At 44.0% G+C, this 25,639-nt stretch overlaps 2 protein-coding genes and 1 long non-coding RNA gene across 4 annotated transcripts in view; 2 read left to right on the plus strand and 1 right to left on the minus strand.

Annotated features, from left to right (window-relative positions):
- The window catches only part of M6PR (mannose-6-phosphate receptor, cation dependent), an 81,199-nt gene extending 79,062 nt beyond the window's left edge, over positions 1-2,137 (plus strand). Inside the window, exon 8 of the mRNA XM_083354488.1 lies at positions 2,112-2,137. The gene's annotated coding sequence lies outside the window, so the exon portion shown is untranslated. The remainder of the gene's footprint in view (positions 1-2,111) is intronic.
- Positions 1-25,639, plus strand: part of LOC310635498 — an 838,887-nt gene that overhangs the window by 439,485 nt on the left and 373,763 nt on the right. The gene's annotated exons all lie outside the window — the stretch shown is intronic.
- PHC1 (polyhomeotic homolog 1) overlaps positions 1-25,639 on the minus strand; it is a 153,188-nt gene that overhangs the window by 18,370 nt on the left and 109,179 nt on the right. For both annotated transcript variants that reach the window (XM_083354459.1, XM_083354458.1), the window contains exons 10-13: positions 13,507-13,715; positions 11,747-11,861; positions 11,233-11,341; positions 10,949-11,096 (exon numbers count right to left, since the gene is read on the minus strand). In XM_083354459.1, the coding sequence (XP_083210585.1) occupies positions 10,949-11,096; positions 11,233-11,341; positions 11,747-11,861; positions 13,507-13,715 (581 nt within the window). The remainder of the gene's footprint in view (positions 1-10,948; positions 11,097-11,232; positions 11,342-11,746; positions 11,862-13,506; positions 13,716-25,639) is intronic.

Here is a 25,639-nt window from a genome sequence, read left to right on the forward strand (position 1 = left end):
AGGTCATTGATTGTCTAAAAGATTGTATGTTAAATCAACTAGAATATGTGTAAACTAAAAACTATGGATAGATATAAGAAAGTTATTTTCTATGTGATTGATAGGATAAAACTTTTCTTTGAATTTACAAATAGACAGTATATATGAAGGGAAAAAGAGAGGACATGTTTATGGTAGCAATCTGAAAACTGTACTAATGATATCTGTATGTAATTGAATTACTACTACTCAGTCACCATGTTGCTTTTCAAATGTGTGAACGTAATATTAGAAAATCAATAAAATTTGTAAAAAAAGATAGACAAATATGGGTCAGACAGCATCACTACTAGATGGATTCATAACCGACTGACCAATTGCACTCAGCCTGTAGTCTTTAAAAGGAACTACAACTACATGGAGGGAAACATGCAGTGGGGAACCCCAAGTTTCTGTCTTAGGCCCAGTACTCTTCAACATCTTCATAAATGATTTAGATGAGGGGATAGAAGAGGAAATCATGAAATTTGTATCAAGCTGGGGGGAATATCCAACACTTTAGAAGATAAGCTCAAGCCATGCCTTGGGACTGATAATAAAAGGGGAAGTTGTGGGCGGTGCTGGTTGCTAAAGGCAACCGTTTGGAGACGTTCAAAGAGAATCCTGGTCTGTTCTTGCTAATCTGTTTGACTCTTGTTTGTTGTTTGATTCTTGTTTGATGTTTTGAATCATGCATTTTTGGTTGAAGAAAATATTCTGCTGCTTTTTTGTTTGAAAGACTTGATTATTTGGAACTGTAAATAAATTTGGGTTTTTTCCAGCCTATTGATTGTTAAAAGGAAAAAGGGGTTGTCCCTAACACACAAACAGGGCCGGTCATAGGCTGGAACAGAACAGGTGCTTTATAAATTATCAGCAAGACAACTGGACCAAACTGTTACCTTTTGCGGAAGTAGCTTACAACAACGAAGTACATTCCAGTACTGGGTATACTCCCTTCAAAGTCGCAACAGGACAGAGTTTCAACTCGATGCCTGAGCTACCCACCAATGAACCCACGATCCCTTCCCTGAAGGAATGGATCAAAAAACTATAGAACACCTTGCCAGTGGTTTGGAAATCCCTAGATGAGACAAGGGAGGCTTACAAAACACAACCTGACAAGAAACGAATGGAACCAAAACCATTTAAAATCAGGGGGGGAGTATATTTCTTTGCCAAGTTCCTAAAGTCCTTACAACCATCAAAGAAACTAGGCCCTAGTTTGTGGGACCATTCCCTATAAAAAGCATCATTAACCCAGTTAAGAGTGGAGTTGGAGCTCCCCAAAACACTAAGATAAGTTCACCCAGTATTCCATTGTAGTTTCTTGAAACGGGAGTCATATTCACCCTTAAAGCCAGCCGAGGTTCTCCCCCCCATTATGGTAGGGGGAGAACAATATTTCAAAATTGCAGAAAGTATCATGGCTCCGCCCAATACCTGGTAGCCTGAAAAGATATCCCGGCCTCCCAAAATGAGTGGGTACATAAGAAGCACGTTAGAGTCACCAGACTGTTAAAAAGATTCCATACCAACTACCCACATAAGCCTGACTAACCTTGCTGTTTCACTTCTCTCCCTGTTATTGTTGACCAATCTCTGGAACTTCTATAACCCATGACCAATCACAAATCCCAAGAAAACAAATTGAACAACGAGGTAGGCAGTGTTGACAACAAAGAAAAACTCAAACAACAATCAGGAGATTCAGGAAACATATCCATGGACAGGCATAAAAGCCTTAAATGCTTATATACAAACTTGTCAGAATCCATTTACATTAAATTTCTAACTCTCTTTTCTGTGCAAACCCAAATCTCCCCCCCCCTTGGATTCTGCCATTCCCAAGGAGGAAAGGGAATAAACATGGGAGTTTATTGCTTCCACTTTCTTTCCTTAGATGTAACTTTTTGTTTATTTAGCCTGCCTGTTACCCATCACAATAAGATCAATGAGAGGCATTCTCCCTCTCATCTTACGGGCAACTAAGAAAGATGGTGGGGGAATCTGGTTTGTTTCTCCGGATGGAATGTGAAGGGTTGAGATTGATTCTGCTACTAATGGACTGATGATTCTCCTTTTCCCACCAGGGGCTTGCCACCTGAAATTCAGCTGATTTGGAACTGACCAAATGAACTGAGGGGTGCCTGTCTATTATGCCCTCTATCATCTATGTCTTAGCAAAAGTTCCTGCTTGGATAATCTTGTCTTCAAGAGACTTTCTTTCTTAAGATGTGGATTGAAGTGAGTTCTGACATTAGACAGGATCTGCATTAACCTGGAAGGAAGAACCTTACCGGGGGACTTTGCAAAAAATACAATGTCTAATGACGAGAAGGGAAGCCACATTTTCCATTCCATTCCCCCCCCCAACTGAAATCCCACCAACTATCAGAAGCTGAAGCGTCATATTCCTCCAGGGAAGAGGTAGTGGAGACGCGCGACCTCAAACCGCAGTGGTCGATGGGTGTTGGAAGGAAAAGTGAGTGGGAAAAAGCATCAAGGAAAGTGATCCTGAGGCAGGGCAGCCACCCACCCAAATGGAAGCAAGAGATGGAGAGCTCCCTGCATGTCAGTGAAGATGATGGGAGTTATGCACCACATGCAGACTGGATCCTAGAGAAAGCTATTGACCTGATGAGAAAAACCTTTGGCTCACTAAGGGAGGAGAAACCTGAGTCCCGCAGCTGCACCAGCGCCTAGAGCTGCAGCTGAAGAGACAATGAGGGGGATATGGAAACTGTAGCAACAGGGGCGTCCACTGAACCCGGAGCTACCACCTCAGCAGCACCCACCCTCTGTAGACGGGGATCAAGATGGGGGGCAATACCGCCAACAGTGTAGGCACCAATCCATTCAAAGACTCCCGCCTCTGGTAGCAAAATTCAAGGGGGAGCCGCCACGCTTGGGGTTTTTCCTAACTCAAATCCTCAGTTATATGGAAGAATATGGACAGGACATCCCCAGGGACAAAGCCCGCATCCGCATTGTGCAATCTGCCCTGGACGGACTGGTTGCAGACTGGGTGGGGAACCTGCATGACTCCAATGCCCCAGAACTCAATGACTTCAATCGGTTCATGTGATCCTTGAGGAAGTGATCTGAGGACTCTTTGGCTGATCATAAGGCACAGGAGAGAATCAAAATGGTGAGGCAGGGCAGATGGCCGGTGGCTGAATATACACAAGAATTCCAGGCCATTGTCAAAAAGCTGAACTGGCCAGAAGACATCCTCCTTAGCCATTTCAAAGACGGGCTAAACTACGACCTGTATGCCGCCCGAACAAACAAGCGAGCCAGCCCACTTATATGCAAAATTATCGAAATGTGAATTTCACCAGGAAAGAATAGACTACCTGGGGTATTGCATATGCCCACGGGGCATTGAAATGGACCCCGAGAAAGTCAGGGCAGAATTAGAATGGGCACCACCCTGCACAAGGAAGCAATTGCAAAGTTTCCTGGGTTTTGCAAACTTCTACCGCCAATTCATCCCTTCGTTTGCCCAAATAGCCCTGCCACTCACAAACTTGTTGAAAACAAGGGGGAGGTCCCCCAGTGAAACCCAGCCAGCCCCTGAAGTGGACAATGGAATGTCAAGCGGCATTTGACAGGCTAAAGAGACTTTTTTCTGCCGAACCTGTACTGAGACACTCAGATCCCGATAAGCCTTTCACAATACAGGCAGACACGAGTGATGTGGCGGTGGAGCTGTATTATTACAGGAAAATGATGAGGGGGCATTGAAACTGTGTGCATATATGTCCAGGAAACTCACAGAGACAGAACAACATTGGGCCATCTGGGAGAAAGAGGCTTATGCTGTCAGGTGGTCAATACTTACATGGCATCATTTCCTTGAAGGAAATAAAATCCCCTTGGGGACACTTTAAAAATATCGATCTGTGGGGGGATTCTTCAGATCCTATTATACCCTCTATCATCTATGTCTTAGTAAAAGTTCCTGCTTGGATAATCTTGTCTCTAAGAGTCTTTCTTTCTTAAGATGTGGGTTGAAGTGGTTCTGACACAAACGCTCAAAGCTGGGGGGAAAAACAGGGCAAACTAGAACCAATAGTACACGAGGGCAGGTATGACATAGTTGGCATTACAGAAACCTGGTGGGATGAAACCCATGAATGGAATGGAATGGACTGATGGATGGATACAAATTGTTCAAAAGAAACAGGTCTAAAAAGAGGAGAGGGGAGTCGCACTATATGTAAGAGAACACTAAATATCTGCAGAAATGCACATGAACCAAGACAAAATGTCTCCAGAATGTATATGGGTCAATATAAAAGAGAAAAAAACTGACATTACCATAGGTGTATATTACAGGCGACTCACCAATCAGAAGAAATAGATGAACTCTTTGCCAACCAGTTAACAAATGTATGCAGGAAGCATACCACAGTAGTAGTAGTAGTAGTAGTAGTAGTAGTAGCAGTAGTAGTAATGGGAGTAATGGGACACTTCAACTACCCAGGTATCAAGTGGGAGACAAATTCTGCAGCAAGTGGGAGGTCAAACAGATTCCTAACCAACCTAGCTGATAACTTTGTCACCCAAAAGGTGGATGAGGGAACTAGACGCAAAGCTATACTGGACTTATTCCTTACAAATAGAGAAGAAGTGATAGAGGGAATTGAAATTGCCGGAATCTTGGGTGAAAGTGACCACATCATACTAGAATTTACTATATGGCAAACACTAGCAATAGAAAACAATCCAACCAACATCCTAAACTTCAAAGAGCCGAACTCAGAGAGAACCTAGGAAAGATCCCATGGATGAAAATCCTAAAGGGGAAAACAACCCAAGAAGCATAGGAAACCCTGAAAAAAGCTATCACAAAAGCCCAGACCAGCACAATACCATTCAGAAAGAAAAACAAGAAATCCAAGAAGAAACCAGCATGGCTGCACAAAGATCTCTCTAACAAACTAAAAGACAAAAAGGACAAATACAAAAAATGGAAAGAGGGGAATATAACCAAGACCAATTATCAGCAGCCAGAAGATGCAAAGATGAAGTTATGAAAGCAAAGGCTCAGAACGAATGAAGACTTGCAACAGAAATCATGGATAATAAAAAAAGTTTCTTCCAACATATTAACAAGAAAAAAGTCAAGGAAACTGTAGATCCACTAAAGAGAGAAGACAGCAAGAAAATAAGAGGCAACAGGGAGAAAGCAGAGCTGCTTAATTCATACTTTGCATCAGTCTTCACACAAAAAGAAACCATAGCCCAACACACACACACACACACACACACACACACACATACACACACACACAAAACAACTGTAAAAGACATACTAGAAACAAAAATCACAATAAGAAAGAAAATGGTGAGAGAACATCTATCCAACCTTGACAAATATAAATCACTAGGACCTGACAGATTACATCCCAGAGTTCTGAAAGAGCTGGCAGATGTTATCTCAGAACTGTTACACCACATCTTTCACAAATCCTGGAGCACCGGGCAACTACCTGAAAATTGGAAAAGGGCTGATCTTTTTTCTTCAAGAAAGGGAAAAAAACAGACCCAGGAAACTACAGACCAATCAATTTAACATCGATGCCTGGGAAGATCCTAGGAAAGATAATCAAAAAACAAATCTGCAAACAACTTGAAACAAACAAAGTCATAACTAGCAGCCACCACGGGTTTGTTAAAAACAGATCATGCCAAACCAATCTCATTTCATTCTTTGATAAAGTGACCAAACAAGTAGACCAGTGAAACACAATGGATGTAATATACCTAGATTTCAGTCAGGCATTTGACAAAGTGGACCACAACCTACTCCTTGGTAAGCTAGAAAAAGGTGGAATAGACAACATCACCATCAGATGGATCTGTAGCTGGCTGACAAACTGTACTCAACAAGTAGTCCTCAATGGCACTACATCTACATGGAGAGAAGTAAGCAGTGGGGTACCACAAGGTTCTATCTTAGGCCCAGTACTCTTCAACATCTTCATAAATGACTTAGAGCAGGGCTTTTCAACCTTTTCACCCACTGTACCACTTTTAGGATAAGGCAATGTCCGAGTACCACCAGTTGCCCAGCAAGGTGTCAAAAACCTGACCAAAAAAAGAAAAAAAGAAAAAAATGATAAAGTACAGGTAGTCCTCGACTTTGTTTAGTGACTGTTCGAAGTTATGACGGCACTGAAAAAGTGACTTATGACCATTTTTCACACTTATGACTGTTGCAGCATCCCCAGGGTCATGTGATTTACATTCAGATGCTTGGCAACCGATTCATACTTATGACGGTCACAGTGTCCCAGGGTCATGTGATCACCTTTTGCAACTTTTTGACAAGCGAAGTCAATGGCCAGGGGGGAGGGGCAGCTTATCATTCAGGTTGCAGGGTGCCTGTGTGTGGGGAATCCATGGGTCTCTGGTGGAGGGGGGTGGGACTGGGGTGGGTGCCCTTCTTTCTCCCTCTCTCCCATTGTCCCTCCCTCCCTCAGGTTGCAGGGTGCCTGTGTGTGTGTGTGGGGGGAATCCATGGGTTACTATTGTGAATGGGCAGAAGGGAAACCAAACCTTTCAATAGGCATGTTACTGTTTATACTCTGAAGGGCAAATATCCCTACCTTTCTTCTTTCCTTCCTTTCTTCCTTCCTTCCCTCCCTTTGTCCCTTCCTTCCTTCCCTCCCTCTTTCCCACTCTCCCTACCTTTCTTCTTTCCTTCCTTCCTTGTTTTTTTATCTCTTTTAACTTGATTGTATCTGAAGAAGTTCTTTTTATTCCTCCACCAACCTCGGTTCATTCTCAGCAGTTCACAATTCTGGGCTTCTTCTTTTGTCACTTTTTTGTTTTCCCAGTTCCTCCCTAAGATTTTTGGGTCAGTTCTTCTCTTCTTTTCTCCTCCATTCTCCAAGCAATTGTACTTTCAACGAGTCCAACTCCCCCACCTCACCCCACCTCGTTGCCTTTCCCCATTATTTCCTCTTGCTACCAGGCACTCTCTGTTTAGGAAAACCGCTTTCTGAAGTCCAAGATAGGGAGGTATCAGACACAGTCACGCTTCCATTGCAGTTGCCCTTAAAGTCCCGAAATTGGGCTTATTTTGCTTCCATAAAGATCGTTCTTTCCCACGCAGGCTTTGGCTGCCTCAGAAGATGCGAGGGGCCTTGCTCCTTATTGGAGATGCACAGAGGGAGGCATTAGGTGGGGGCAGAGCCTGGAGGGAACTCTTCAGAGGGAACTCGCTACCCGCCCGTCCACCTCCGCAGCTCCTTCCCCGGGCGCTTCACATCCTGCAAAGGGTGATGGCAGAGGAGCGGGCACAGGGCCAATCAGGAGCCCTGCTAGGGGGCAAGCCGGCATGAAGAGAGAGAGAGAGAGAATGCCTCTCTGTCTCTCTCTCTCTCTGCAAATGCTGGAGGACTGGGAGCCGTAGTTGAAGGTTGAAACGCCTTCTGCTGTAACTGCTTGCATATGTTTGTGTGTGTGTGAGAGCAGGGATCAATGCTGCTTTCCAGGTGATAAGTGCTTCTTCAGGGCTCAGCAGAAATGCCGGGATCAGTGCTGCTTTCCAGGTGATTGGTGCTTATTTGGGGCTCAGCAGCTCCAGCTGGAGCCTGGCGCTGATCCTGGAGCTTCCGCTGAGCCCTGACTGCCCCGAAGAAGGACCGATCAGCTGCAAAGAGGCGCTGATCCTTGCTGAGCCCTGGCAGCCCCCAAAAAGCATGCTGATCCTTGCTGAGCCCTGGCAGACCCAAAAAAGTGCCGATCAGCTGCAAAGCGGCACTGATCCTGGCGCCTGAGCCCTGGGCAGCCCCGAAAAAGTGCGCTGATCCTTGCTGAGCCCTGACAGCCCCGAAAAAGTGCCGATCAGCTGCAAAGCGGTGTTGATCCTTGCTCAGCCCTGGCAGCCCCGAAAAAGTGCAGATCAGCTGGTGCTGATCCTTGCGCTTGAGCCCTGGTAGCCCCAGCTCCCTCCCAGCCTCCTCACTGGCCGGGACTGCCGCCGGGAAGCCATCAACCTTCCAGGAGTTCTCTGTGGACTGGAGCCCATCGGCAGAGGTTGGGGCCAGCCGTATGGAATTGCCAGCTGATTGGTGCATACGGCCAGCCCCGACTTCCGCTGATGGGCTCCAGTCTACGGAGAACCTCCGGCAGTTTGTCACAGCAAGGCTGGTGCATGGGAGCGACATGGGGGGGGGTAGGCAACGCCGCGTACCACCAGCCCGGTGCTTGCGTACCACTGGTTGAAAAGCCCTGACTTAGAGAAGGGAATTGAAGGGAAACTCATCAAATTCGCAGACGACACTAAACTGGCTGGAATAGCCAACACCCTAGAAGACAAACTCAGGATCCAAAAAGATCTTGACAAACTTGAACAATGGGCCCTATCCAACAAAATAAATTTTAATGTGGGGAAAAGCAAAGTTTTACATTTAGGTACAAGTACAGATTAGGCAAGGCGTGGTTCAAAAACAGTAACTATGAGAGGGACCTTGGAGTTGTAGTGGACAATCACTTGACAATGAGCCAGCAGTGTGCAGCAGCAACCAAAAAAGCTAATACAATCCTGGGTTGTATAAACAGAGGCAAAGAAACAAGATCACACGAGTTATTAGTACCTAATAACTCTCACTCCCCTCTGGCCTCCATCTGCCCAAGGCCTGAGCTTGGCGGTCCCAGCTAACCCCATGCACAAATGCGCCCCCCCAGTGGCCCGATCTGGACTCTGGAGGCCTTTGCAAAGCCTCCAGAGCTTGGATGCGTGGCCGCGGAGCAATTTTGCAGGCCCCCAGTGAACCAATCTGGGCTCCGGAAGCTTTTTCCAAGTTTCCAGAGCTCGGACCCATGGCCACGGAGAGCGATTTTGAAGCCCCCAGTGGCCCGATCCGGGCTCTGTAGGCCTTTTCCAAACCCCCAGAGCTCAGATGCATGGCTGCGGAGCGATTTTGCACCCCCCCCAGCAGCCCGATCCGGGCTCTGGAGGCATTTTCCTAGCTTCCGGAGCTCGGATCCATGGCCGCAGAGAGCAATTTTGCAGCCTCCAGCGGCCTGATCTGGGCTTCAGAGGGTTAGAAAAGGCCTCCAAAGCCTGGATCAGCTGGGGGGGGGATGAAATCGCTCTCCAGCCATAGATACAGGCAGCAGAGGCCTTTTCCAGGCCTCCAAAGCTCGGATTGGGCTGCTGGCGGTCTGCAAAATTGCTCTGTAGGCATACCTGGACTCGCACTGGCAGCTTCCGTTCAAAAAAGGTGCCTATGTTGTATGACAACAAAAGCCCTGCCTCCACCATCCAGCCTGGATCCACCCAGCTCTTACAACTGCTCCCTGACTCCCAGAGAGAAACAGAGTGAGAGCGTTGGCGCACATGGAGGCGTGGAGGGGAGCAGCCCGGCCCCACCTCCCTCTGCAGCGATGGCACATGTGCCCACAGGGATGGCTCTGTGTGCTGCCTGTAGCACGTGTGCCATAGGTTCACCACCACGGGTATAGGTTCTCCTGCTTGAGTAGGGGACTGTACTAGAAGACCTCCAAGGTCCTGTCCTATCGTATCGTATCGTATCCTATCCTATCCTATCTCCAGGTGGACCTCTCATTTTTCTAGAGGGGAGGCATGTCAGAACCGTATATTCTCAAATTTCCATATATTGTCCTTTTTTGGGCTTGGCCATTCTCCTGGCAGGGGAATCATGGGGACCCTTCCAGTACTGGGAGGGGGGATACTGTCTCTACTTTGATGTGCCCGCTTTGGGGTGTGATTGGAACATACCTCCAGGCCATCTGCCTTATCTCCGAGCAGAGGGAAGAAGCTGTGGAGACCTAACAACTTTGAGAAGAGGCAACTTATCGGTTCATTCCCACAGCAAAGTGACACCTATGGATTGGCCCGTTTGATAGACAGTTGGGGTGGGATTTCAATTGCTCCTTTAACCTATTGATTCAGGCTGGAAACTCTCAGATCCTGTCTAGCTTTCCTGCTATCTGCCAATAATAAAAGTTCCTGTTGAAATGGTATGTATTTCAAGAGTTCTGTTTTTTTGGTAGGAGGGAGGCAGGTCCTTACAGGAGGTATGATTTAGAACCTTTAATACTGACAATGAATTACACTGATTATGTTCACTGTAACAACAGGTCTTTTGTCAGTTTTGCTTAGCCCTGATGGAGATTAAGGTTGTCAGAAAAAAATATTTGCAAAATAATTTCTTTATAACAGTAACTGTAATAAAGAAGAGGCTAACATGTTCACTTTGACATTGCATTATACCCCATTAAATTTCTATTCTTTCAAAATATCCTCAAAGACTTCATCAATGTATTTTGGGACTGTTTTTTAATGCTTCTAAATTTAATTTTCCAGCCACTGGACATATTTTATGAATAGTTAGTCCAATTCAAATACTTTAAAACTGAAGTAAGCATCTTTTGAGAATTATATATCATATTTTAAAAACTGAGCATGCTGTGAACACTCTCTTACCTTCAGATGGTTCGCCTATTCACAAGATGCTTATGATATGGATCACAAAATATGCACTAAGTACAATGCTACCCTTTCTTGTTGGCCCCAGGCTACAATTACCATCTATTTGGCAAACTAGGTCTAGAAGATTCCCTGTCTTTTCTGTCCCTTCAGGTAGCTAGGCACACTGTTGTCCTGCAGGGAAATAAGGTGGTAGGCAAACCTGATAGCTTCTCTTCATTTCTCACAGCAACTAAAGCAATGTTTCTGAGAAAAAGTGGAAGATAGAGCCATTTTCACTGTGCCATAAACTTCATTAAGCTCTGTCCTCATACCACATGGTCCCAACCTTGATTCATTTCTAGATGTCCCTGTTTGAAAATGCCTCCCAGGACCATGGCAGAAAAACAGAGAAGCACACATTAATTCCACCTATCCTAAACATGGTAGAAAAAAGGAATGGTTCTATATCCTCACCTGGTGACGCTTGCCCTGGATTTTGGCTCGAGCAATCTCAGAGCTGTTGCGCCGCGGTCCACGTCGACGACGAGCATAGTTTGCTTCTTGGAGCTCTTTTATTTTTTTCCTTTGCAGACGTAGTTGGTGGCTGCAGCTCACGTTATACCTATTACGAGACATAAATACGATTTTTTGTTATTTAGAAATAAAAAAAGCTTTTTTTCTATGTATCTAGCCATTCACGCTCAAAATTACTTGTTTAGGAGTCATAAATTTCAAGAAGAAGATTCAATTTTCACTACCTCTTTGCACATGTTACAGAACAGAACCTCTTGGAACCACGGAACTGACTGGCAGGGCCATATTTGCCACAGAACTCACATTTCAGCAAGTTTCCTTTCTTGTCTTGATCTGAGGAAAAGAGAGATGCTAATTTGTTAATTAGCAAAAACAGGATATAAACCTAAAATCTATTTGAGAAAAAAATTCTACTGTTCCACAGAAAGAATACATTAAACATTTATTTAAAGCATGAATCTCTCCCTTAAGAAAGTCTCAAAGCCTCATAGTTTTTATATTGGGTAAACATTAAACCTTGACACTGAATGTAATGCTAACAATATGGGTAATTCTTCAAGGAAGACCACATCAATTCCTAAGAGTAAATTGGCACTCAGCCTCTTTTTGCTTTAAAAAAAATAGAAAAATGGACAAAATATTTGAAAAGTATTTACTAGTAGTAGGAAGAAAATATCTCACCATAACCATGATGCAAGTTTTATTTCTATCTACTCTTAGTTCTCAGCAAACGCTTACCAACTGTTAAACTTTCTTCTCCAGGAGAGTTGCTGGGCTGGTTGTCAGGCTGCCTAGAAGGAATGGCCCCTTGAAGAGGCTTTTCAAAGTCTTTAAGGAACTGAGAGTAGCCCACCTGCATTCAAGAGAAGAGGGAGAAAAAAACTTGCATTAGTTTCATCAACAACATTCACCTTTTACATGCCTCATTAGGGCCTTTAGGATTACTGCATTTTTTCCTCTGGCTTTGGTAGCATCAGCTAAGTCTACAGGGAGCTCATTCTGGCAGGTACAGAAAAGCAAGGAAGAATATATTCCTTGGTTATGTTACATTGACCCATTTTTTTTAAAAAAATGTTTGCTTTAATTGATTTGAGTACAAAAACAAAGAGAAAAGAAAATATAATACAATTTTAGAACAGGAAATAGGATAAAGAATGCACATATATAATCATTCTATATAAACATTTCAATGAATGGTAGCTGGATTTCATTATAATCGTTCATTATAATCTATGTCAATAAATGCTCATAACATTAACTTTGAAGACCACTAAGGAACTGAGGCCATATTTCTTTGCAATACTAAAGAATACATCTTTTTACCATAAATAGGAAACAAAAATTCTACTGTTTTCAGATGTCTACCTCTATGCAGTAGAAATATAGTTCAAAAGAATCTGAACATATCAAATCCTATGCAGTAGAAATATAGTTCAAAAGAATCTGAACATATCAAATCCTATGCAGTAGAAATATAGTTCAAAAGAATCTGAACATATCAAGTCTTGTCTCAAAAGTTCTTACATGTAGTAACTACCTCCTCAATGGAATAATTACAGGACAAAGAAGAAATATGTATTTATATGTATTTGTGTGTGTATTTTATCTCTCTCTCTCTCTCTCTCTCTCTCTCTCTCTCTCTCTCTCTCTCTCTCTCTGTGTGTGTGTGTGTGTGTGTGTGTGTGTGTTTACACATATGTATTTATAAGACATGAGGTGGCGCAGTGATTAGAATACAGTATTATAGCCTAATTCTGCTCACTGCCAGGAATTCAATCCTGACCAGCTCAAGGTTGACTCATCCTTCCATCCTTCTGAGGTAGATAAAATGAGGATCCAGATTGTTAGGGGCAATATACTGACTCTGGAAACCACTCAGAGAGTGCTACAAAGTACTATGAAATTGTATATAAGTCTAAGTACTATTGCTATAAGAACCATTAATCTCACTGCAACCCCAATAGCATGGTAATTTATATATTATAAATGTATTATATTTATGTAATCTTTTCTATATAAATGCAAAGTCCAACAAATCTGAAATATTTTTTGGCATTGAATAAGACATAATTTAAGATCCTACTGAAATATTTGGTACTGATATTAAAACTACTCCCATGCCCTAATCTAATTCTTTTTTCTGTTCAGTTTTTTAAGTTTTATATCAAATTAATTCACCACAACAGGATTTTATAGAGGGCAATTATAATGGTTTGGGGGGTCATAAGATTTAATGTTTGTAGTTGATTATGTTTGTTAGGCTAAAAATGTCACAGGTCCAAACTGGAACATCAATAGATGTTGTCACTGTAAATACTACCATTGAGCTGCACTAGCAAATAATACTTGACCCGTAATGCAAAAAATAATAACCATTCATCATTTTCATCTACTCATTGCCTCCTATCAAATATTTTCATATATATTCCTCCTAATTCTGAGATTTGTATTAGCCCATAGAATGACAAAAGGGATCAAAATGCTAACAGTCTTCTTACCGGGAAAGGCTCTGCCCCTTCTTGAATGACAAAGCCCTCTATGATATGTGTAAGGATCTGAGGCTTGACAATGGCTTGTGGAGGTTTGGAATCTCCAGTCTGACGTGACAACACAGCCAGTGTAGGAACAGAAGCAATTGTTGGATTTGCAGAGTTGGGGTCACTTGGGGATGCCTTTAGAGTACCACTGGTGAAAGAGTCAGACTTCTCTAAAACAGAAACACCATTACAAACTAAAATTTAAACCTGCTACATATTTAACAAAAAGGATGTTTTATAAAATTAAATCCATGTATTCATTGTTAAATATAATCCCGTGTTGGAGTTGCATACACGGTTAAACCTGCATATATTTATTTATTTAGTTATCATGTTATTTGATTGAAATAAAAAATTGAAACATTGAAAACTATAAAACAAAGCTAAAAACAGTAATAGGTGATGTTAATAATAATGGAGCCACCTCACTAGTTTGCTGGTCCTCCAGGGTTCTCAGGCATAGTCTTAAGACCTTTGAAAATTCAGACATGATGACGTCAGCATGATTGTATTTATTTATCAGTATTTAATCCCCTTGAAGAATTTGAGATTTAATACCAGTTGGGATGATGTAGCAAGGCAATTACTGCTCATGACAATTTCTTCCTAGGGGGTTCAGTTTCTACTCATAGGAAATTACATGCTGATTGAGGACCAGAGAGAACAGTACAATTATGAGCCATGGAGGGGACAAAATCATACGTGGAAATAAAGCTTAATCCTAATCATTTCCCAAGATTCAGAGGCTTTACTATAGTTCTTGATATAGCATCATTAAGATTCTATTCATGTACAAATGCAATCCCCAACTAGAAAAAATGTGTGATTACCTCTATAGTTATCTGATGTCTTATATGAATTCACACATATGGGTTTGTGCCTACATACCTATTCAAACAGATAGGCACCCACTGTCAATATTGCACTTATCATTTCACTCAGTTTTGTCAGTTCTTTCAGGTAAGCAAAATCAAGAAACAGACATAATAGGAATAGGAATAGGAACAGGAATAGGAATAGAATAGAATAGGAATAGGAATAGAAGCTTGAAGGGATGTTGGAGGTCTTCTACTCCAGCCCCCTGCTCAAGCAGAACTCATTTAACAAATTTCTCACTTAGCAACATAAATTTTGGACTCAATTGTGGTTGTAGGTTGAGGACTACTTACCACACTTTTAATGGGAAACAACAAAAACCTCGGACAGGGGGAAGAGCGCAGGCAGGTGGCGTCTTGCTTAGCTGGTGGCTTGGGAGGGGGAAAGGGGACAGCTTCAATCCCCCCCCCAAAGCTGCCCTCTCACGAAAGCAGGATGAAAACTCCAAAAAACCACCAGGAAAAAGGGTTAAAACAGAAGTGTCTCTTCTGAACAAGAAAAAAAAAAGATCACATCCACATCCAGCTTTTGAGGGTGGGGTGGGGGATTTTTATTTTTTGCCTTGTTTTGCTTTTAAAAAGACCACCCCCCCTGAACACCAGAAGCCATGCACCATCACCAAGCTGCACCCCCCCCACCGACTCAAATCTCTCATTTCCCTTCCTTTGAAACAACCCCCCCCCAAACATCCCGTTCCTGTGTTCTGAATTACAATGAAAGAAAGCCAAGTTTTTTTCTTTTATGGTCTTTGCATATTTAAATTGCTAGAAGGTAGTGGAGAAGCAAGGCATCATGAGACACTCTTCTATTTTAACCTTTTTCCCTTGTCATTTTTTGGAGTTTTCATCCTGCTTTTGTGACAGAGCAGCATTGGGGGGGGGGTGAAGCTGTCACCTAACCCCACCCCTCAAGCCACAGCCGAGCAAGACACCTGCCTGCCCGCCTGGCCGCGCTCTTCCTCCTGTCCTAGGTTTTTGTTGTTAGCATTTCTGTTGAGGATTGGCAGCTGGGGTGTGTGTGTTTTGTTTTTATTCCCCCTCCCTGTCTGCTGGGTGGATGTAGCAGGTTTTGGTCACTTCTGTCGTGCTGGGAGGTTACCCACAAAGCATGTTTGTTTTTTGGGGGGGATCCCCACTCCAGTTGCTAAGCTTGCTTAAATCCTCTTCCTCCACCACTTCCTCACTGGAGCCCCCCTTTGTCTGCAACAGTGCAGCAAGAAGACCCCTGCCAGACTGGGGATGATGTGGATCTTCCCTCTGCGGAGTAGGGGCAGGGCTCCAGCTGATCGGCGTTTCTTCAGGGCTTAGCAGAAGTGCCAGGATCAGCGCTGATCCTGGAGCTTCTGCTGAGCCCTGACAGCCCCAAAGAAGTGCCGATCAACTGGAAAGCAGCACTGATCCTGGCGCTTCCGCTGAGCCCCGAAGCGCCGATCAGCTGGAGCCCGACACTGATCCTGAAGCTTATGCTGAGCCCTGATAGCCCAGATCAACTGGAAAGTGGCACTGATCCTGGTGAGTCCTGACAGCCCTGCAGCTCCAGCCGTCTTTCGCTCAGGCTTGTGCAGTGCTGCTGCCAGTTCAGCTGATTCCCCTTCCCCACTACCATTTCTCTAGAATGGTCATGTATCACCTGCCAGGTGCCAATGTACCACAGGTAGTATATGTACCACTGGTTGAAAAGCCTTGCACTAGGATTCCAAGGTCCCTCTCACAGTCACTGTTTTTGAACCAGGTCTCGCCAATCTGTACTTATACCTTTGATTTTTCTTGCCTAAATGTAAAATCTTGCTTTTCTCCACATTAAAATTCATTTGGTTGGATCAGACCCATTGTTGAAGTGTGCCAAGATCTTTTTGGAATCTGAGTTTGTCTTCTGGGGCAAACTTCCTGCCAGGTTAGTGTCATCTGCAAATCTGATGAGTTCCCCTTCTATTCCCTCATCTAAGTCATTGATGAAGATACTGAAGAGTACTGGGCCTAGGATGGAACCTTATAGTACATGACTGCTTACTTCTGATATGATAGCAGTATTCCAGTATTTGAGAGGCTGCCCTAGAGAAGAGGGGGTCAAATTATTCTTCAAAGCACCAGATGGCAGGACAAGCAACAATGGTTGGAAACTGAGCAAAGAGACAAGCAACCTGGAATTAGGGAGAAAATTCCTAACAGTGAGGAACAGTGGAACAGTTTGCCTTCAGAAATCGTGGGTGCTCGGTCACTGCTTAGAGGACCTCCAAGATCCCTTCCAGCTGTGTTCTGTTCTGTTCTGTCCTATCTTATCCTGTCCTATCCATGTGGATGTTGTACCATTGACAAACCACTCGTTGAGTACGGTTTGTCAGCCAGCTACAAATCCATATGGAGGTGCTGCTGTCCATTCCACCTTTTTCTAGCTTATCAAGCAGTAGGTTGTGGTCTACTTTGTTAAATGCTTCACTGAAATCTAAATATACTATGTCGAGAGCATTTTGTTGGTCTACTAATTTAACCATTTCATCAAAGAATGAAATAAGATTGGTTTGACATGATCTGTTTTTAACAAACCCGTGCTAGCTACTAGTTGTAACTTTGTTTGCTTCTAGTTGCTCGCAGATCTGTTACTTGATTATCCTTTCCAGGATCTTCCCAGGTACTAATGTTAGGCTGAATGAACTGTAGTTTCCTGGGTCTGCTTTTTCCCCCCTTCTTGAAAATGGGAACCACATCAGCCCTTTTCCAATCCTCAGGTACTTCCCTGGCACTCCAGGATTTTTTAAAGATATAGTGCAATGGTTCTGAGATAACATCTGCCAGCTCCTTCAGAACTCTGGGATGTAATCTGTTGAGTCCCGGTGATTTATATTCATCAAGGTTGGATAGGTGTTCTCTTACCATTTTCTTATTTTAATTTTTGTTACTAGTTTGTTTTTTGCAGTAGTTTTTTTTAACATGTTGGGCTATAATTTCTTTTTGTGTGAAGATTGATGCAAAGAATGAGTTAAGCAGCTCTGCTTTTCCCCTACTGCCTGTTACTTCCTTGCCATCTTCTCTGTTTAGTAGACCTACAGTTTCCTTGTTTTTTTCCTTGTTATTAATATGTTGAAAGAAACATTTTTATTATCCTTGATTTCTGTTGAAAGTCTTTGTTCATTCTGAGACTTTGTTTTCCTCAATTCATCTTTGCCTGTTCTGGCTGTCTGCTGATAATCAGCCTTAGTTATGTGTCCCTCTTTCCATTTTTTGTACTTGTCCTTTTTGTCTTTTAGTTTGTCAGAGAGAGCTTTGTGCAGCCATGCTGGTTTCTTCTTGAATTTCTTGTTTTTCTTTTTCAGTGGTATTGTGCTGGACTGAGCTTTTATGACCATATTTTTCAGAGTTTTTCCAGACTTCTTGTTTTTTTTTCCACTTTAGGATTTTCATCCATGGAATCTTTCATAGGCTCTCTCACGGTTTGTTAAAATCAGCTCTTTTGAAGTTTAAGACACCAGTTGAATTATTTTCTGTTCCTTGTGTTTGTATTATATTGAATTCCAATATGACATAGTCAATTTCACCCAAGGTTCTGGCAACTTCAAGTCTCTCTATCACTTCTTTATTAATAAGAATTAGGTCCAGTATAGCTTTACTTTTAGTTCCCTCCCCCAACTTTGGGATGACAAAGTTGTCAGCTAGGTTGGTTAGGAATATGTTTGATCTCCCACTTTCTGCAGAGTTTGTCTCACAGTTGATATCTGGATAGTTGAAGTCTCCCATTATTACTGTGGTATGCTTCCTATGTATGTTTGTTAACTGGTTGGCAAAGAGTTCATCTAATTCTTCTGATTGCTTGGGTGGCCTGTAATATACACCTATAGCAATGCGACTTTTTTCCCTTTTTTCCCTATATATTCTGGAGGGATTTTATTGTTGATCATGTGCATTTCTGTAGATGTAGTGTTCTCTTACATATAGTGTAACTCCCCCTCCTCTTTTTGTAGAACTGTTTCTTTTGAATAATTTGTACCCATCCACCAGTACATTCCAGTCGTGGGTTTCATCCCACCAACTTTCTATAATGCCAACTATGTCATACCTGCCCTCGTGTACTATTGCTTCTAGTTCACCCTGTTTGTTACCCAAGCTTTGAGCATTCGTATATAAGCATTTAAGACTTTTATGCCTGTCCGTTTCCTGCATCTCCTAATTGTTTGAGTTTTTCTTTTTTTCTCATCACTCCCTACCTCATTGTTTGGTTTGATGTTATTGCCTAGTTGCTTGTTGTTGTTAGCTGTAAAGTCATGTTCGACCCATCGCGACCCCATGGACAACGTTCCTCCAGGCCTTCCTGTCCTTTACCATCTTCTGGAGTCCATTTAAGCTCATGCCTACTGCTTCAATGATTCCATCCAGCCACCTCATTCTCTGTCGTCCCCTTCTTCTCTTGCCCTCAATCTTTCTCAGCATTAGGCTCTTCTCCAGTGAGTCCTTCCTTCTCATTAGGTGGCCAAAGTATTTGACTTTCAACTTCAGGATCTGGCCTTCTAAAGAGCAGTCAGGGTTGATCTCCTCTAGGAGTGACCGGTTTGATTGCCTTGCAGTCCAAGGGACTCGCAGGAGTCTTCTCCATCACCAGAGTTCAAAGGCCTCAATTCTTTGGCGCTCAGCCTTTCTTATGGTCCAACTTTCACTGCCATACATTGCAACTGGGAAGACCATAGCCTTGACTATACGCACTTTTGTTGGCAGGGTGATGTCTCTATTTTTTAGTGTGCTGTCTAGATTTGCCATGGCTTTCCTCCTCAGGAGCAAGCGTCTTTTAATTTCTTGGCTGCAGTCCCCATCTGCGGTGATCTTGGAGCCCAGGAAAATAAAATCTGTCACTACCTCCATTTCTTCCCCATCTATTTGCCAGGAATTGAGAGGGCCGGATGCCATGATCTTGGTTTTCTTAATGTTAACTTTCAACCCAACCTTTGCACTCTCCTTCTTCACCCGCCACAAGAGGCTCTTTAGTTCTTCTTCACTTTCTTCCATTAGAGTGGTATCATCTGCATACCTTAGGTTGTTTATATTTCTCCCAGTAATCTTGATTCCAACTTTTGATTCATCTAGCCCTGCCTTTGTCATGATGTGCTCTGCATATAAGTTAAATAGGCAGGGCGAAAGTATAAATCCTTGCTGGACTCCTTTCCCAATTTTGAACCAATCAGTGGTTCCATGTCCAGTTCTCACTGTTGCTTCTTGACCTGCATATAGGTTTCTCAAGAGACAAATAAGATGGTCTGGTATTCCCATTTCTTTAAGAACTTGCCACAGTTTGTTGTGATCCACACAATCAAAGGCTTTAGCATAGTCATTAAGCAGAAGTAGATGTTTTTCTGGAACTCCCTAGTTTTCTCCATGATCCAGCGTATGTTGGCAATTTGATCTCTGGTTCCTCTGCCTCTTCGAAATCCTGCCTGTACTTCTGGTAGTTCTTGATCCACATACTGCTGGAGTCTAGCTTGTAGGATTTTAAGCATAACTTTACTAGCATGTGAAATGAGTTCAATGGTTTGAACATTCTTTGGTACTGCCTTTCTTTGGAATTGGAATGTAAACTGATCTTTTCCAATCCTGTGGCCACTGTTGAGTTTTCCAAATTTGCTGGCAAATTGAGTGTAGCACTTTTACTGCATCGTCTTTTAAGATTTTGAATAGCTCAGCTGGAATACTGTCACCTCCACTAGCTGTGTTGTTGCTCAGCTTTTCTAAGGCCTACTTCACTTCACATTCTAGGAGTCTGGCTCGAGGTCAGTGACCACCTCATTGTGGTTATCAGGAACGTTAAGCTCATTCTTGTATAGTTCTTCTGTGTAATTTTGCCACCTCTTCTTAATCTCTTCTGCCTCTGTTAGGTCCCTGCCATTTTGGTCCTTTATCATGCCCATTTTTCTTGAAGAGATCTCTGGTCCTCCCCATTCTATTGTTTTCTTCTATTTCTTTGCACTGTTCATTTAAGAAGGCATTTTTATCTTTTCTAGCTATTCTCTGGAATTCTGCATTCAATTGGGCGTATCTTTTTCTCCCTTGCCTTTTGCTTCCCTCCTTTCCTCAGCTATTTGCAAAGCTTCCTCAGACAGCCATTTTGCTTTCTTGCATTTCTTTTTCTTTGGGATGGTTTTAGTTGCTACCTCTTGTACAATGTTGCGAACCTCTGTCCATAGTTCTTCAGGCACTCTATCTATCAGATCTAATTCCTTCAATCTATTTGTCACCTCTACTGTATATTCAACAGGGATATGATTTAATTCATACCTGACTGGCCTAGTGCTTTCTCCTACTTTCTTCAGTTTAAGCCTAAACTTTGCAATGAGAAGCTCATGGTCTGACCCACAGTCAGCTCCTGGTCTTGTTTTTACTGACTGTATAGAGCTTCTCCATCTTTGGCTGCAGAACACATAGTCAATCTGATTTCTGTGTTGACCGTCTGGTGATGTCCATGTGTAGAGCTGTCTCTTGGGTTGTTGGAAAAGAGTGTTTGCTATGACCATCGTATTCTCTTGACAAAATTCTATCAGCCTGTGCCCTGCTTCATTTTGTACTACAAGGCCAAACTTGCCTGTTATTCCGGTTATCTTTTGGCTTCCTACTTTAGCATTCCTATCCCCCATGATGATAAGGACATCATTTTTTGGTGTTAGTTCTATAAAGTGCTGTAGGGCTTCACAGAACCGGTCAATTTCATCCTCTTCAGCACCAGTGGTTGGGGCATAGACTTGGACTACTGTGATACTGAATGGTTTGCCTTGGATTCGAACTGAGATCATTCTGTCATTTTGGGGATTGTATCCCAGTATTGCTTTTCCCTACTCTTTTATTGACTATAAAGGCTACTCCATTTCTTCTGAGGGATTCTTGCCTGCAGTAGTATACCTGATGGGCATCTGAATTAAATTCACCCATTCCTGTCCATTTTAGTTCGCTGATACCTAAGATGTCGATGTTCAGTCTTGTCATCTCTTGTTTGACCACATCCAGCTTTCCTTGATTCATGGATCTTACATTCCAGGTTCCTATGGAGAAAAAATCTTTACAGCATCAGACTTTCCTTTCACCACCAGATACACCCACAGCTGAGCGTCCCTTCGGCTTTGGCCCAGTCACTTCATTCTTTCTGGCGCTACTAGTACTAGCCCTTTGCTCTTCCCCAGTAGCATACTGGACACCTTCCGACCTGAGGGGCTCATCTTCCAGTGTCATATCGTTTTGCCTTTTGGTACTGTCCATAGGGTTTTCATGGCAAAGATACTAGAGTGGTTTGTCATTTCCTTCTCCAGTGGATCACGTTTTGCCAGAACTCTCTGCTATGACCTGTCCGTCTTGGGTGGCCCTGCACGGCATAGCTCATAGCTTCATTGAATTATGCAAGCCCCTTCACCACAAAGCAGTAATCCATGAAGGGGTCCTAGTTGCTTATAATCTCTCAATATTGTACTCAGATTCTTTGTTGTGTCATTCATCCCAATCTGAAGGAGGGGAAAGGGTAGTAATCTGTAGGCCTAATTATTTTGGTTAAGTTCTCAGCCACATCTTTGATTTTTGCTCCAGGGAGACAACATACTTCTCGGGATTGTATGTCCGGTCTGCAGATGGCTGGTTCTGTTGCTTTGAGAATAGAATCTCCTATTACCAACACTTGGCCTCCTTTTTGGGGTGTGTGTGTAGTCTGGTGTGCTTTTCTATTTATCTCAGGTGTGTTTGTTGATGTGACTTTTTAGGGATATTTGGTAATGTTTCTTTGCTAGGTGTCTGCATGTTTTCTTTGGGGGGAAGGTTGTGGGTCTGTGTATTTCCATCTAGGGGGAGAAATCGATTGCTCAGTTTTAATGGGGCTGCTTCTGGTTGGGTTAGATTGGGCAGTAGGGCTTTGTTAGATGTCTGCTGCTTCTTTCTTTGATTATTGTATTTCCTTCTATGTGTGACATACCTCCATTTGTCTTCCTCTAAGGGTTTATCAATAGGGTCAAATCCTCTGGGAGTTATTTGTTCAACATTTGGTTCGGTATGGGTATAGCTTTCTTGTGCAGGTTGGAGTTTGGCTAGAGTTGCCTCTAAGTTCCTTACTTTTTCCTCTAGTAGTTCATATAGTTTACATTTAATACTTGTATAATATGGGTGTTCCTTGGGCATAAGCACATGCATAGAACATGTATTGTGGTATTGCATACCACAATAGTACCAGTCACCTATTCCATGAATTTGTTGTTTGAAAATCTCTCATTTTTGGTTGGTGGATGTGCTTTGCTGTTAACCATATTTCTACCTTCTTTGTTCTAGGTAATGTGCCTTTTCCCCCCTATCCTTTTTATGCATGTTTGTGCTTGTTTCTCTACCTTGTTATTTATTTAACTTTCTTACTATTATATTAATTTCAGTTATCCTTTTCTTCCATTTTTAAAAGAGTTTTTGAGCTCCAATTCCTCCCGACCTTATTATTTAAATTTTCCCTCTTTATTAATCCTATTTTTCCTTGACTTCTAATGTTCCACTCTTGTCCTTATCATTTGCACATTTATTTATCTTTTATTTTCTGGTCAGTACTTATTCTTATTCTCTACTGGGATCTTCCCTCCCTTCCTATTGGACCTCAAACTTAATGCCTTCACTTCCCTTGTTTGCTGCTTTGGCCTCTTGTTTTCTCTGCCAGCTCCATTCTGTTTTTCGGTGCTCGGGTTTTTTCGGCCTTGTCTCTACTCTGGTAAGGCCTGCTGTTCAGCTTTCTGGCTGGCTCAGCTTCACTGTCAGGTCTGCTCTGCTCAGCTGCCCATCTCTGCTGTTGATGCTGCGTTTATCCCCTCCACAGATTCTGGCAACACCAATTTTCCTTTGTTGGATGGTTGCTCCAGGCTCTTTGTCCTCTGCCAGAGAGGCTGCCAGGCTAGTTGTTGTGATTCAGGGTCAGCCTGTGGGTTCGGCAGTTGGGTCGGATGACTCAGAGGAGGAGGAGGAGGAGGAGGAGGGGGATGTTGAAGAACTTGCTGATGATGGCTTTGAGGCTCCGCAGAGCCCCCAGCCAGGCCCCTCCCACCTGGTGGAGACCCAGCTGTGTAAGCCTGACAGCGTGAGTGAAGATGACCCACAGCTGGCCCTGTTCAAGGACACCCGACGCAGGAGGCAGTCAATTAGGAGTAAACAGAGGAAGGCAATGGGGCTCCTCGGAAGGAGGCACAGAGAAGCCACGCCCTGAACTCTATATAAGGGGAATGTGTGGGAGGGCTGGTTTGCTGAAGGCAACCGCTTGGATTGTTCCTGCTTCCTAGCTCGTGTTTTATGGTTGGTGTCTTGTCTTGCTCTTGTTTTATGTGAATAAATATGGCAGGCTTTATTCCAGCCTCTTGCCGTTTGCAAAGGGGTCATCCCTGCTTTTGCTGCAGGGCCGGTAGCAGGCTGGTACAGAACAGTTTGCCTTCAGCCTCCCACCCCTTACTAATATTATGGAGCAGCTACGTGCTGAGAATGCCCAGCTCACCCAGCAACTCACTTTGCTGGCAGCTCAGGTGGCTCAACTGCAAGCTCAGGTTCATGCTGCACCCCCACCATCACCCCCACCCAGGAGAAAATGCCAAGTTGCGATGCTGGATAAATTTACAGACACTCCAGAACTGTTTCCTGCTTTCCTGGGACAATGCCAGCTCTTTATCAGCGTGAGAGCAGCTGATTTCCCCACTGACCGGGATAAGGTGGGGTTTGTGTTAAGCCTTCTTTCGGGTGATGCAGCTCGTTGGGGCACGCCTCTGCTGGCTCAACCTAGCCCATTGTTGGACAACTTTGTGGGGTTTTGTGATCATATACGTCTGATGTATGAGGACCCTATTAAGACGCAGACTGCTACTCGACGCCTGAAAGCTCTGAGGCAGGGTCAACGTCCCCTACAGGGCTATATCAGCGATTTTCGGCTGCTTAGCCAGGATTCCGCCTGGAATGAGGCTGCGCTTGTGGATGCCTTCCAGGATGGATTGTCAGAGGAGATGTTAGATGAGCTGGCCCGTGTGGATATTCCCTCAGACCTGAATGGGCTGATCCATCTCTGCCTGCGGATCGATGCTCGGTTGCAGCAGCAAAGGAGTCACCGTGCCACCCTACAGACCCCTGCCGCCCCTGTTGTGTGTGAGCCCCCAGTTCAAAGGGAGGAGCCAATGGAGCTGGGTGCCGCCAGGTCTCGTCTATCGGTGACTCAAATGAACAGACGATGATCGGGGGGGTTGTGTTTTTACTGTGGGGACCCTGGGCATTTGGCTGCTTTTTGCCCAAAGAAGCAACAGCGGGCATCAGTGACCGAGCCTGCCCCGAGAAAGTCCCCTACTTTTCTGTCGGGAAATGCCCCGAGCCCGATCTAGACGGTGTGATAGATCGGGCGTCCCACAACAACAGTGAGCGACGTCTTTCCGATGCTGCCTGTGGACCTCCACGGCATCTGATTTTGGAGGCACGTCTGATCCTTCCTGGCAAGACAGAGGGGATTCCAGTCCATGCCTTAATTGACTCTGGGGCCACCACAAATTTTATGGACTCAGCATTTGTGGCCAAATGGGCTGTTCCCCAGTGCCCGGTGGATCCGCCCATGTTAGTGGAGACTATCGATGGTCGAGTGCTCCTGTCTGGGCCAATTACGGCCGCCACACAACCATTATGTATGGCCATCAGTTCCCATATGGAGGCCATCCAGTTCTATATCACCTCAGATCTGCATTTCCCCGTGGTCTTGGGACTGGCGTGGCTCCGGGTGCATGACCCACAGATCTATTGGTCACAGAACTTGGTCACCTTCCCAAGCTTGCAGTGCGTGGACCACTCCCGCCATATCTGTGCCGGCCAGGTGGAGGGTTCCCCAGGGGTTTCCTTGCCTCCCGAACTGTCCGACCTTGCTGATGTGTTCAGCGAGACAGAGGCGGATCAATTACCCCCGCACAGGCCCTATGACTGCCCCATTGATTTAGTCCCTGATGCGCCTCTCCCAGTGGGGCATTTGTACTCCATGTCAGACCCCGAGTTGGCTGCATTGCGGGACTTTCTGGAGAAGAATTTGGCTCGCGGTTTCATCCGGCCCTCGTCCTCGCCAGTGTCTGCACCCGTGCTCCGTCAAAAAGAAGTCGGGCGAATTACGGCTTTGCTGCGATTATAGGAAACTCAACGCCATCACGGTGCGTAATCGTTGCCCGCTGCCCCTCATCCCCAAACTCTTGGACCGACTCCGGGAGGCTAAGATCTTCACGAAACTG

This window comes from Vipera ursinii (assembly GCF_947247035.1).
Source record: "Vipera ursinii genome assembly, chromosome: 2".
Taxonomy (NCBI): domain Eukaryota; kingdom Metazoa; phylum Chordata; class Lepidosauria; order Squamata; family Viperidae; genus Vipera; species Vipera ursinii.